The 13,880-nt window shown below is 51.7% G+C and overlaps 5 protein-coding genes across 5 annotated transcripts; 3 read left to right on the plus strand and 2 right to left on the minus strand.

The window, feature by feature from the left end:
* Positions 1–2,535: 2,535 nt before the first annotated feature.
* On the plus strand, positions 2,536–4,250 carry CPAR01_01669 (uncharacterized protein; the record flags this gene model as incomplete). The annotated part of the gene is made up of 3 exons (XM_060485958.1): positions 2,536–3,018; positions 3,080–4,075; positions 4,137–4,250. 3 exons carry the CDS (start codon positions 2,536–2,538, stop codon positions 4,248–4,250), a joined length of 1,593 nt encoding a protein of 530 aa, XP_060356815.1.
* Positions 4,251–5,170: 920 nt separating this feature from the next.
* CPAR01_01670 (uncharacterized protein) lies at positions 5,171–5,797 on the minus strand (the record flags this gene model as incomplete). The annotated part of the gene is made up of 1 exon (XM_060485959.1): positions 5,171–5,797. One exon carries the CDS (start codon positions 5,795–5,797, stop codon positions 5,171–5,173), a length of 627 nt encoding a protein of 208 aa, XP_060356816.1.
* A 351-nt stretch (positions 5,798–6,148) lies between these two features.
* Positions 6,149–6,938, plus strand: CPAR01_01671 (uncharacterized protein; the record flags this gene model as incomplete). The annotated part of the gene is made up of 2 exons (XM_060485960.1): positions 6,149–6,211; positions 6,273–6,938. 2 exons carry the CDS (start codon positions 6,149–6,151, stop codon positions 6,936–6,938), a joined length of 729 nt encoding a protein of 242 aa, XP_060356817.1.
* Positions 6,939–7,967: 1,029 nt separating this feature from the next.
* On the plus strand, positions 7,968–9,718 carry CPAR01_01672 (serine carboxypeptidase S28; the record flags this gene model as incomplete). Its single annotated transcript, XM_060485961.1, has 2 exons — positions 7,968–9,232; positions 9,286–9,718. 2 exons carry the CDS (start codon positions 7,968–7,970, stop codon positions 9,716–9,718), a joined length of 1,698 nt encoding a protein of 565 aa, XP_060356818.1.
* A 130-nt stretch (positions 9,719–9,848) lies between these two features.
* CPAR01_01673 (choline dehydrogenase) lies at positions 9,849–11,762 on the minus strand (the record flags this gene model as incomplete). The annotated part of the gene is made up of 2 exons (XM_060485962.1): positions 9,849–11,609; positions 11,676–11,762. 2 exons carry the CDS (start codon positions 11,760–11,762, stop codon positions 9,849–9,851), a joined length of 1,848 nt encoding a protein of 615 aa, XP_060356819.1.
* Positions 11,763–13,880: the final 2,118 nt, after the last annotated feature.

Below are 13,880 nucleotides of genomic sequence, written 5' to 3' on the forward strand. Positions count from 1 at the left end.
GTCGAGTTCAGAAAGCATGATACTCCAATTTCTCCATCCCGAGCCAACGGCGCAACATCCAAAGTCCAATATGAGAATAGAACGGCTCCAAGATGACAAGGGTGGGTGGGCCGGCGATCGCAGGGACTGGGTGCTTTAGCTCCGAGTCTGAGTCTAGAGGCGTTTCCCGGCCTGGGCTGCCACATTGAGGCAGATTTTAGCGCGGAGGAAGGCGGCCCGTCTACCAGATAGGAATAGCGTCCTGTCGAGAGAATGGGGAGAAGACTCGGAGGGCGCCAGAAAGTGCAGATGGAGCATTTGTCAAGTCAATTATGATCCTTTCCGCCGTTTCCTCTGTTTTCAAGGAATGCTGAACTATGGAAAGTAACTAAGATGGGAATACATGTGTCCGTGAGCTTGGTTGGTTTAGACTGATTTCACGCAGTAGTCTGGTTCAAAACTGTAGCCCCATCTGGTGAGTTTGCTAACAAGCGTGTACGGAGTAAGAAGTCGGGACCTTTCGCTATTGCGAAATACTTCAGCTGTCTTACAAGGTAAAGGCATGAAATGAGTATCGGTCCTTAGTAAGATACATCCCTGGCGTGAGCACGAAAACCACGACAGGGGGTGGGTGAGCACTCAGCAAAGCCCAGGACAGTCCCCCCGAGGACTGAGTCCTCTGTCGCTTCAATGATTCCCAGTCTGCAGAGACAGCAAATGAAAGTCGACAGGTGTTGCTCTCAGACCACATGGAACGACGGCCCGGCTAGAGTCGACTGTGAATCCTCTCATTCTGAGCTATTGTGACCCAGTTGGGTTTGGCGCACCTTTCTCCAGATCTCCCCTCCAGTTTTTCTTCCCCATCTAAACCCTCTCCAGCCAACCCAGACGCCACAGAACGCGTTAGAGTGCGACGGGCTCGTGTGTCTTCGGCTGCGTGGTCTCAGGGACCCGGGCGGGCGCCCCATGGACTATCCGTATTGCTGGTGGGCAACCGAGGAACCTGAATTGGCTCACAATGATTCGATCTCGAAAGAAGTTGTCGCCTACGACAACAATGATATCTCCGATTAGACAACTGGGCAAGTCCCGAATAGGTCACCTTACGCTCGACTCAACAGACCAACCCGGTCGACTCGAGGCAAGACGGCCAGCATCTCCACAAGCCCACACACTCTGCCCCAGATTCAGCAAAACCTTTTTTGGCGTTTTCTCCAGCGCCCCATCGAACCGGTAGCAAGGCAGCATAGCATCCGCAAACATCCTGGCAAGGGTACGGAGCCTGTCGACCCGCTGATCCGGGGAGGGTGAAAGCAGAAGAGGCCGGCCAGGACAAGAGACTTAACGCTTCTGCTCCTCCGCCTGACAACGTTGGTGACCATAATCGAAACCCAACGCACACGTCGTCAACGCCAGACACTAGCCAAGCTGGCCTATCTCGTCTGCCGGCCCGTTTCGTCTCGTCTACTGGGATGGGCTTCTAGGTTGACACGCCTTCATTAGCGTTCCTTCGCCAGGCCCTGCATACCATGTTCAGAAGAACTCGGCACGGACGAAGCATTGTTGGAGAGTAATTGGGGGTTTCCCTCCGCACTAAGGCAGACAGACAGGCCAGAACCATAAGCCGCCCCCAAGGTTTGCTTAACGAACCGCCCGGACGCCTCCCATCTCATTCACATTGATTGCGATGCAGCCATCACGGGACCGAGAAAACGAGTAGCTGGTACCCGCCAAGCAGTGTCACACCCTGAGACGTATTCTTCAAGGTTAGAAGACGAACTTGGTGAGCTTGACCTGACAGCTCAAGGCGAATTCCGGCGTCTACGTTCGGGCAACGCCTCTTCGCATGTCCTGTGCCCACAAGTCGGATGCTGGACTAGGTAGCCGGTCGCTCAAGCGGCAACCCAGCATCCGCAGGTGTTGCTTGAGAATTCTGAAAGGACAAGGGTTTGGTAGGGGGTGCGTGAACGAGGGTGGTGCAACCAACGATCTGCCCAGCCAGTACAAGCAAAACCCAAGGACCATTCGCCCTAGTCCAGCCGCCTTTTCGGTCCCATGTGGGAATGGGCCGTCCTTCCACCCCATGCAAGGGTGGTAGGCTCGAAACGGCCGAACTAATTGATGGGCAATTGAAGGTTGGGGTTCGTTCCTACCAAGAACCGCTTCCTCTCCATCGGAATCTTACTCCTCATCCCCGTCGCAGGTGATTTCCAAAGCCGAAAATCATAAAACCTCGGCGTGTCCCCGCGATCCCTGGCCTGCTTTGTCTTGAGCTTTCCATCCTCAACCCTCCCCTCATCCACTTTCCCGCCTCCAAGATCCATTACACACAGCTTGGTCTGTGGTGATCGGCCATCTCAGCTTACTCCCTCTCCGCCAACGACAAAGGGAACTTGCGCCTCGGCCGCGTGCCGCTCACAGTCAGCATGTCCGAGAAGATTGATACCGTGGACACTGTCCACGCCCACGACCATGACTCCGACAAGGCAAGTCGCAGTGACTTTTACCGTCGAGCCCCGAACAACTGATTTAGGAAGCAGCAGCTAACATGTCTCGATGCTGCAGAAGGAAATCCAGACCAAGGTCGTCAGGGGTAGCGAGGCTTTCAACGAGGCCATGATCAAGGAGCCCCCTAGTGCCTGGACCAAAGCCCAACTGATGATCTACGCCTTCTCCCTCATCGGTTTCTTCTGTTCCACCATGAACGGTTATGACGGTTCCTTGATCAACAACCTGCTTCAGAACCCTTCTTTCAAGGAGCGTTATGGCGCCAAGAACGACGGCATTTGGGCTGGTATTATCTCTTCCATGTACCAGATTGGTGGTGTTGTGGCTCTTCCCTTCGTGGGTCCCGCCCTCGACACCTGGGGTCGCAGAATCGGCATGTTCATCGGTGCAGCCATCATCATTATCGGTACCTGCATCCAGGCAACTGCCAATGGCACTAGCCAGTTCATGGGAGGTCGATTCCTGCTTGGTTTCGGTGTCTCCATCGCCGCATCCGCCGGACCCATGTACGTCGTCGAGATCAACCACCCGGTAAGTACCAACCTCAACTCATCGAACAGGATGAAGAACCTTGTGTTAACAACTCTTCAAGGCCTACCGCGGAGTTGTTGGAGCGCTATACAATACCCTTTGGTTTTCTGGAGCTATCATTGCTTCTGGTGCAGCTCGCGGAGCCCTGGACATCGAGGGTGATGCCTCATGGCGCCTCATCACCTGGCTCCAGGCTCTCTTCTCCGGACTCATTGTCATCTTCTGCATGTTCATGCCAGAGTCTCCCAGATGGCTATTCGTCAACAATAAGAAGGAGAAGGCTGCCGAGGTACTCGCTAAGTACCACGGAAATGGCAACCCCGACTCTCCATGGGTTAAGCTCCAGCTACACGAGTATGAAGAGCTCCTCAACATGGACGGTGCCGACAAGCGCTGGTGGGATTACCGTGCGCTGTTCCGCAACCGCGCTTCCGTCTACCGTCTCTCCTGCAACGTGTGTATCTCGATCTTCGGTCAGTGGGCCGGCAACGCTGTTCTGTCGTACTTCCTCGGATCCGTTCTCGACACCGCCGGCTACACCCACCCCATCCAGCAAGCCAACATCACCCTCATCAACTCTTGCCAGCAGTTCCTGTGCGCCATTTGCGGTGCTTTGCTTGTTGATAGAGTCGGTCGTCGTCCCCTACTGCTCTTCTCTTTCACCGCTTGCACAATTGTTTGGCTCGGCATGACTGTCGCCTCAGGTATTTTGTCCAAGTCTCAGATCGGTGAAACGGACAGTGGTGCCCCCATCTTCAACAACCCGGCCGCGTCCCAGGCTTGCTTGGCCATGATCTTCATCTTCGGTTCCGTCTACTCGGTCGGTATCACGCCCCTCCAGGCTCTGTACCCTGTCGAGGTGCTCTCCTTCGAGATGCGCGCCAAGGGTATGGCCTTCTCCAACTTGGCTGTCAACGCCGCCGGTCTCCTGAACCAGTTCGCTTGGCCCGTCTCCATGGAGAAGATTGCCTGGAAGACTTACATCATCTTCACCATCTGGGACGCAGTCCAGACCGCTGTCATCTACGTCTTCATTCCCGAGACTAAGGGCCGCACCGTAAGTATTCAGATTAAGTCTAGTGACCTTTTCAAAGCATGTGCTGACTCATATGAAACAGCTCGAGGAACTCGATCACATCTTCGCTGCCGACAAGCCAGTCAAGGCTTCCATCCAGAAGAAGGAGGTCGCTGTCGATCGTTACGGCGACGTTGTCAACGTCCAGGACGTCTAAACGCTTCAGCAACCTCACGATATCAATCAAATTACATGCGCGAGCGCGCTAGTTGTGGAACTATGTTTTGTCGGGGAGTAAAGAATTAATGATACGAGGACACGGAAACAGCGGGGTCGTGTCACCTACTTTTGCATGGTTGGCGAGGTTTTATGTTCTGGGGTCGCTTGACGGCGGCTCTTGAATACGGGCCACCCTATCGCAAGCCTTTGTTATCTTCTATACCTATTATACCACCTTCTATCTACTGCAAAACTAAACTTGGTGATCTGTTGTTAATGTTGTTGTCTGGAAGTGTGGAATCCTCCTACTCACGATTCTATCTAAGCATCTATCTCTTCGCGTTTATGCTCTTGAGAAGAGAGAAGCGGATATCACGGTGAATAAGAGACCATATTCCTACTCACAGTGGATGGACTTGGAGATCCATTGCATTCTAGGTAGCATGCAAACCATAAAAACCCGTATCTAGCCGTTGAATTTTAGGATCGAACCTCGTTATTTGAGTGATACTATTTTGCTGCTTCAGTCAAAGGTATAGTGTCCTAGGCGTTTGTTGGAAATTCTCAGCAAGAGTATCACCGACCACCGAATCTTTACCCTCGCCTACGACTTAAGGACATGGCTTCTAACAAGCTTTAAAAGTCACGATACTGTAACTAGTATTATAGCCTTGGCTATTGTCAGCATAAAACTCACCAAGACTAGCTGGCCGTAAGCCAAGTCGGCGAGTTTGGGAATGTAGCAAGCGGGATTGAATCACAAGAAATCAATCAGATCTAAAGTGATTTCTTGTTCTTCAAAAGAAACGCTCCAGCCTACAGCACGTGATTCTTGATCAAAGCTCATTCTGTAGGAAAGTTATATTAATGTTAGATTCAAAAGAACGCAACCCTTAGTCTTTCTACGTACTACTTCACTCAAGATCCCGTATCTATAATAGGGCCCAGGGCTTCGAATAAGTCCACCTCATCCGCAGACCAAGTCAAGAAACCGCCCATGAGGTCGTCCGAAGGAAAGTATTCTTCGAGGTCTGTAAATGTCTCTGGTAATCTGTAGTCTGAGGACGGAACTTGTCCGTCGAGTCCCGAATACCCCATTAGGCTTCTCTCTGGCCTACTAAGAGATTCCGCAAAAGCCTTGGGAGTCATGAGAAAACATTTCTTAAACTGCCGGTGGAGGTGCGCGCTTGCCACGCCCAGCTTCCGCGCCAGGCCTCCTACGTTCCACTTGAGGCTGTCGGCCTCAGCGGCTGCAATCATAGCGCGCGCCTGATGTGCAATCTCGCGACTGCTGCTGTCCCTGCTCCAGTCGTCATTACATGGCTCACACCGCTTGCAGGTTCGGTATCCGGATTGCGAGGCATGTTGCAGGTCGTTGAAGAAGATGATATTGCCTCGTCGAGCGACACGACCAGGGCACGTTGGCCGGCAAAAGATTTGGGTCGATTTGACACCGTAGAAGAAAGACGAATTAGCAGAGAGATCGCGACGAGAGACGAGAAGCCACCGGGCAGAATCGACGGTCTCGTTGGATTGAGAGGCCATCGACGGGAAGGTTGATGATGATGGTCCAGGCCATGGGAAAAAGATGAAGAGAGGTTTGACGTCGAGATTTGCCTTGGCTCAGTCAATAACCCGTCTGAACCCGATTTCGGCTCTTACTAGCTCAAGCACATGATTGGCTGGTTCAAGGTCATCTTTCACAGGAACAATTTGATTGGTCAGTTTGAGATCACAACCCCTTCACTGTCGGAACGGTGTTGTTCGCATATATATGCGTTGTACTTTCCGTCAAACCGGACGAATTTTGATTTTGCAACACATATTAAGAGTTAACAAAGTTCTAGCATCACAGAGTTCTCAATCCTCTCCACGAGCTTAATATCCAAGAAGACCATGGACAGTCCCGCTGCTGCCAACGTGTTCGGCACCCTTGGGGCAGTGCTTTGGTCGCTTCAGGTAGAAACCAACTTTTCTGTTTGTAGTCTTTTCAAAATATCTTTACTGAAATTCATTCAAGCTCTTGCCTCAAATTTGGAAAAACTGGCGGCGGCACGACACCCAGTCCCTGTCGTCGACGTTTTTCCTCTCATGGGCTGTCGCTGGGGTCCCCCTCGGCGTATACAATATCGCCGACGATTTTAACATTGCCCTCCAGATACAGCCCAATATCTTGGCTTTCCTCAGTCTCTGGACCTGGTTTCAGTGCAAATATTATGGCGACAAATGGGGCACACGGAAAATAGTGGCTAGCGTCATCGGCATAGCCATTGTTCTGGCCGGTGCCGAGGTTGGCCTTGTTTACGCACTCAAATTGGCACGCGAACGCGGGCACACGTGGCCATCAATTCTCATGGCTATTGTAGCTGCGATTCTTTTGGCTGGTGGCGTACTCCGACATTACCTTCAGATGTTGAAGACTCGATCGGACGCGGGCTTGTCCCTCAAGTTCGCAACATTGGATCTGAGCGGAGATGTTGCATCGCTTCTATCTGTGATCTTTCAGAAGACACTCAAAATCTATGGAATCGTTATATATGGATCGGAGTTAGCAATATGGGTCGGTCTGATAGGCCTAGCTATCCATTATCGCCGTGTCAGCAATGGCGAATCTAACAAAGGACCCGAGGTGGACGCGGTGGTGTTAGGCAGAGGGGAGACTCGGGCAGCAGGCCGCAACGAATAGAATCAGAGTGTTTAGAACTGCTCACAAGGCTCTCATTAGCTTGGATGTCTGAGCAGAGTCTCCGCAGCCAATGAACTGCGCACTAGTTCTGGAGACATTAAGGTCGGGTCGTGATTGTTGTACTCCTGCGAAAACCCTGCACGAATATGTTCGCTAAGAGCAATTTGAACTAAGTGGTACAAGTATTAGCGGTTGATTAGATGCGTAGATGCAACCATTTGCACCTTTCCTAGCAGGTTAGCAGTATAAAATTTCAGATTGTAAAGTGGTGCTTCGTCCACTTGCTGCGACCATCTGTGCTAATGCTTTAGTCTCGCGTCATTGAGCCTATGCATTGCGGCTGGCAATTAAAGGCTGGCGACAGTTCTGTTTCCTAAGCGTCTACGATAGGTGCTGTTTACTAACCCAGCCGCATTGAACACATACTCAGCGAGCCTAAACGAGGCTAACACGGTTCAAATTGACCTAGTTTTGCCGCGCCTCTGAGCTTGGAAATACGGCGCATGCGTACTAAGTACGTTCTGCAATCAAACCGTAGCGCAGGCAAGCTTTTTTGAGTCATCCCGAATTAAACATTTCAAAGTCTAAAGACAGCAATGCTGTCTGAGGCAAGATAGTTGTCATGATAGCGTTTGATTGCAGATCCCCTTTAAAGTCTGCCGAGCGGGTTCATAATCCATGACGTCCAACAAGGCAGGGGACAGGCCTTGGCCAGCCCCATCTCAGATCGAAGTTTGTGCTTTTCGGGAAGGTCGAACATCGAACTTTGAACAATGAGTTCGTATCGTCGAATGGGGCGCCAGGACCGATCAGGTAGGTAGCATTCGGACACGCAAAGACGCAATCGAGTCCCTGGACCCCTCGTACGACGCTGCGGCACCCACGGACTCAGATTGCGATGATCGGCAGCGACACGGACAGCACAAATATGGCCGGGGGCGCGACTTGTTGGCGCGACTTTTGTACAGTCCGCAGCCGCCTTCATTCCAAGTTGATCTTCTTTCTCAATTCAAGATCAAACGGGACACGATGGCGCCGTCTTGGTTGACAGTTGGCTTCCTCGGCTTCATCCGGGTCACCGCAGCTCTGGGACCGCAGCTTAGCCCGGCTCAGATGTGGAGGGAGTTCCATCTCCAACCCGAGCTCGAACCCGCTGCCGAAGGAGCTGCAGGCCCCGAGGTCGTCCGATTATTCGCCAATGACAGTGCCCCCGGCGCGCCGGATCCGTCCACTCTCTACTGGCCTTTCAACTTTTCGGTTCCCATTGACCACTTCCACAATGATTCCATGTACGAGCCGCACTCGAATGGCAGCTTTCCTCTCCGATACTGGTACGACGACCGGTTTTACAAGCCTGGAGGCCCTGTCATCGCCCTGGCAGCGGGTGAAACCAGCGGCGCGGGCCGCTTGCCTTTCTTGCAAAAGGGTATCGTTGCCATCCTGGCGGAAGCAACCAACGGAGTCGGCGTCATCTTGGAACATCGGTACTACGGCCGCAGCTATCCCACCCCAGACTTCAGCACGGAAAATCTGCGATTCCTTACGACCGATCAAGCCTTGGCGGACACTGCTTACTTTGCCAAGAACATTGTCTTCCCCGGCAAACTGGCAGAAGTTAATCTAACGGCACCGGAAACACCGTGGATCGTGTACGGAGGCTCGTATGCCGGCGCCTTCGTCGCGTTTCTGCGCAAACTGTACCCTGAAGTCTTCTGGGGCGCGATCTCTTCTTCTGGAGTCACTGCCGCCGTGGTTGACTTTTGGGAATACTATGAAGCCGCGAGACGTTTCGCCCCCGAGGGATGCGCAGAGACGACGCAGAAACTGATGCACATGGTGGACAACATCTTGATGCAGAAGGGCAACACGACTGAGGAGGACATCGTGACACTAAAGACCGCCTTCGGACTCCCTAACGTGACTGCAAGCGTCGACTTTGCGAGCGCGATTGGGGGCGGCATTGCAGGGCTACAGGGTCGAAACTGGGACCCAGCCCTTGACAGCGACGATTTTCTTCTCTACTGTGGCAACATGACCTCCGACGAACTGGTGTGGCCCGCAACGGATAGCCTTGACTCTAGCGCTCGCTACCTACTTGAGGTTGGCGGCTATGAGTCAGAAGTCACGGAGTTGGCCCCTCGACTCAAGAACTACATTGGCTACGTCAACTACACATCGTCCTGGTGCGACTCGGAGAACCAAGACGACTGCTTCGGACCCGGAAGTGACGATGCGTATGCCGCGGATGATCTCAGCGCGTCCTGGCGTCTGTGGGCCTACCAGTATTGTTCTCAGTAAGTGATCGAACTCAGACTTATTGTGACCAAATCCTGACACTTGTGTTTAGATGGGGCTACCTCCAGACCGGCTCCGGCGTTCCGGAAGACCAGCTTCCTTTGATCTCTCGCCTGATTGACATCGAATACTCCACAGTCATCTGTCGCAAGGCTTTCAACATTACCTCGCTACCTGACGTTGAAGCCATCAACAAGTACGGTGGTTATAACTTCAGCTACCCTCGCGTAGCCATCATTGATGGCGAATCTGACCCGTGGCGATCTGCGACTCCTAACAAGATCGGGCTTCCGCGGCCAGAGTCGACCACCGAGGAGCCCAACTTGGTCATCACGGGGGGAGCAGTTCACCACTGGGACGAGAATGGCATTTTCAAGAACGAGACAACGGCTGAACTCCCACCATTGCCTGTCAAAGAGGCCCAGAGCTTCGAGGTGGAGTTTGTACAAGCCTGGCTTAAGGAGTTTGCTGCGACAAGAAAGTAGACAGTATTACTGAAGATAATTTTGCGCTACAAAGAGCTCTCAATAACGAAGTATGTACGCGGGACAAAGTAGCCCATCGGACGCTACGTAGAAAACATTAACATCATTACTACTCAGCATATGCTGGATACTATATGACTGTGGCTACTGCCGTAGGCCTCTCATGACTTTTTGCAGCCTCAATAATGATATCAGCAGCTCTCTCCACAATTCCATATATCGCAGTCTGAATATGCGCTGAAATTAGGACTGGCATGATACTTGCGTCTACGACTCTTAGGTTATCCGCTCCGTAGACCTTTAGTGACGGGTCAACGACGCCGCCATCTTCCTTCGGGAGCATTGCGCAGGAGCCGACTGGGTGATAGATGGACAAGGTGGTCCTGAGAGCAAAGTCCCGCCATTGCGCGTCTGTCGTGGTATTCAAGCCTGGCTCATACTCCGAAACCCACGTGGATCTGAGAGGTTCGGTGAGAGCGACCTGACGACACTTTTTGATGGCTTGGATGGCTGCTTGCAAGTCGTATTCGTTTGAAAGATAATTCGGGTCGATGAGAGGTGGTCCCAAGGGGTCGGCAGGGTTGACGTGGACATGCCCTCGGCTCAGTGGATGCATAATGGCCGCGATGAGCGTGAAGTAGTCTTTGCCGTAACCTGGACTTCCCGAAGCAGGATACCCCTTGACGCCGGTATATCCGTCGCTGAAAAGAATTTCCAGTTGAGGTACCGTTGTATCGTTGAGCCATTGGAGTTTTTTCTTCTCGACCGGGTTGTTGGTATCCCCAATCGCCGTCTGAGCAAGGGCAGCAAGCGCTGCTTCTCCATCGTCACCGAGAGCTTGGTTCCAGTTGGTGAACGTGTATCCACTTCCAGAGTATCCGTACATTGAAGTTTTGCCTTGCCGCCAGAGCTGGAGCTGCTCAGCAGCATAGACTGTGTCGTACTTAAGACGGTCGTATCCAGTGTAGTTGCTCTTCAGTTCGTACGAGCTCTGGATGCGGATGTGATCCTGGAGGTTTTCACCTACTCCTGGAAGGTCAATAATCTGACTAATACCGGCAGCAGAGAGAACATCCGCCTTGCCGATGCCGGAGTTCTCCAGAATAGAGGGGCTCAGTAAACCTCCACCGGAAACGATAACCTCGCGACGAGCAGTTAGGACCGTTCCGTCGACAAGAGTAACGCCGGTAGCACGCTGGCTGCCATGGCAGGTAGTCTCCAAATTGACTTTGGCGACCTTTGAATCTGTCAAAACGAAGTGGTTTGGACCGGCTAAGGGCAGGTAGGAGTTTGCACTGTAGGATCGGTTGTAGTGTGTCGGCTCGATGCTGTTGGGCGAGTACAGAACGCCCAGAACGTTGCCGTTCAATGATTCGAGGTTTGTTTCGATGCCCAAGCTGTTCATGACCGGGAACAGCGGGGCTTGGTGCTTGGGGATGAGCCGGTTGATCAGAGCCTTGATAGGCCCAGCGTTGCCAACGCCCTCGCTCCCGGTGTAGTACTGAGTGTTGGCCGAGGTAAAGTTCTCAGACTTCATCATGGCAGAGCGCATCGAGTCCCAGTTCCACCCTGGGTTACCAAGCTCTTCCCATCCGTCATACTCGTGAGCAGACGCCCTATCGTATGAGAAGAGGTTGAGTGCGGAGCTCCCACCCAAGACGTGCCCTCTGGTCTGAACCCAGACGCGGCCATTTGATCCCTCCTGCGGTACAGTAGTGAGATTCCAGTCGTACTTGCTCCCAAACGTCGAACCTCTCCGACCCGGAATCTCAATGCGCTCGTCGCCGAGCCCTGATGGACCTGCTTCGATGACCAGGACTGTCGCGTTCTGCAGCCCCCGGCTGAGACGGGTCGACAGCGCGACTCCAGCAGTACCTCCGCCTATAACAATCTGTAGAGCCATCAGTTAGTTCACATCATAATTCGTGGTGGTTGTAATCGGTTAGAGAGCACCAACGTAGTCGAAAGCCTTGTCAGTCGGCTGACCAGGAGCTGCTGACACCGCTGCCACGTACAGGGCCAGGATCGAGGCGACTGGGAACATTTCGATGTATCGAGATCTTCATGCGAGGTCTCTTTGAACGGGGTGAGAGTTTGGTTTGAATCAAGCGAGCTACGCGGACATGCAGGTTTAGATGGCGCATAGGTTGTAAGAGGCATACTTCGTCGGGCTGGGCGGTGGCACCAACGTCGCTGGAAGTGTGTCTCGACGGCGATCAGGATGTCCAGCACCACTTGGGAAGTCCACTGAATCCGTCCTTTGCAAGGGCTTAGACGTTTGATGGGCGTTCTGGATCAGAATTCCGGCATTCCTTTCTACAATAGAACTTTGGGGCCCAGGGTAGTTCATGTGGCTTTGCAAAAGGTTGGACAAAATAATCAATTCATTTCGCACGACCCATGGAAGTGAGTCAGGGCACACTTCAACCGGGCGTTTTAGTAGACGGAGAATCAACCCTTGCACACCCAGCGCGGCATCGAAGACGATTAGATAAACTATCCGAGAAACGTGGGTGGGTGGCTTTCAGGGTGAAAGTTCTCTTCGCTCCCGGGCGGGGTGAAAACGGCTGAGTTTGCAACGCTAGAGAACTCTCCTCGGATAGAGATGGAATGTCGCCGGTAACCTTGATGCAACCTACCGTGCCTACTTCATCCGCAGCGTACCATCAAGCGTTGAATCTGCATCGTCCTGACGCCTGGCTCTGCAGTCTCACCTAGTTGATGCGAGATGGGCGGGGTTCCTCGGACTTTGCAGCAGGGAATCAGCAATTTACCCCGGTCGTGCCCTCCGCCCACTCCAATACGAATTTCCACACCGGAAGCGACAGCGGCATCTGTGTGAAGAAGGTCTACCGCTAGCTTAACGTTCGCTTGCATGGACAAGGGTTGTGTGGGTTGCACGAGAAGGCGCTAAGATGGCGTGGTAAAGGGGTTGATGGGCTTTGCTGAAGACTCTACCCGCCGCGATGAAATGATTACAAACAAGACGGACAGGTAACTATGGCGATGGAAAAGACTGGATCATTCACTTCTGCCATAACGTTCAAATTTACGGAGTACTGTCGGAACTGCAGTCGCGCTGCTTTTTCATCTTGTGGCCTCACGCTGAGGCGTTGAGAAAATTCTTTCCAAACAAAAACCGTTGTTTAGCACAGGTAGGCACAGGATCCTCTACTGAAACAAAACTGGAGACGAAACAGGGGTTTGATATGGACAATCTCGATAGTACACGGGACAAATCTTGAGCGCGCTGCACAGCGAACTTTCTAAACTCATAGGAAGTCGTAGCTTGATAGTTTAGGCTGAACTGTGCTAGGGCCGACAAACTGATTATCGGATGTTCAACTCCTAGCATGGATTATGACTATGGAGAATAGCTCCTCTACTTGTGCACTAGGGGAGTGAGATCTTTTGTAATTAGACCAAGAGAAAGTTTTCTTTTCCTTTTGGAAAACAAAACGCATTGATAGACAAAGTGTTCTCAGTATTGTGTGCTTGAAGATAGGTTAATCAAATAGTCTTGTATGTCTTGAGATATGACATTCTACTGAACTCCGAGACCCACGACCGCGTCTAACGTAATGCTGCAATACCGCAATACTGTATAAGATTGACTGAATCAGTGAATACAACCAATTTGCTGCGAAAAGCCGCAAAACTGGCATCATCAACATAATCGATAAAGACGATACGGCATGTTCCTAAGTATTGACCCTTAAATTTCCTGCATCTGATGCTGCTCTTGAATAACCCGTGCTATTAAATCCGCTATTATTAATTCTATAGCGAGTTTGATGCTATAAATAGCCGGTTGGATAGAGGTGTAGAGAAAGGATGTAGGTAGAACTAGTATAATGATTGTTAAGACTGCTTTTAAAGAATAATTTAGTATGCTCTATATATATTCTTAGGAATTACTTTGAAGATTTTCTTATAACTTACCTCTATAGATAGTAAAACTATTATAGTAGCAATATTAAGTCGAAATAAAAGTCGATATTTGACTAGACCGTTGGTGATAAGTTCGCGATGGACTTTCCGTAAGAATACCGAGTTTATGAATAGATCGATTGATGCACTAAAAGCCGAGGCGATAGGGATGGCGTATTTTTGGATATGTAGACCTAGTATGGGGTAAGTTCTTCGTGCCTATATATATAGG

This window comes from Colletotrichum paranaense, assembly GCF_030867605.1.
Source record: "Colletotrichum paranaense strain IMI 384185 chromosome Unknown Scaffold_1.1, whole genome shotgun sequence".
In the NCBI taxonomy this organism is placed as follows: domain Eukaryota; kingdom Fungi; phylum Ascomycota; class Sordariomycetes; order Glomerellales; family Glomerellaceae; genus Colletotrichum; species Colletotrichum paranaense.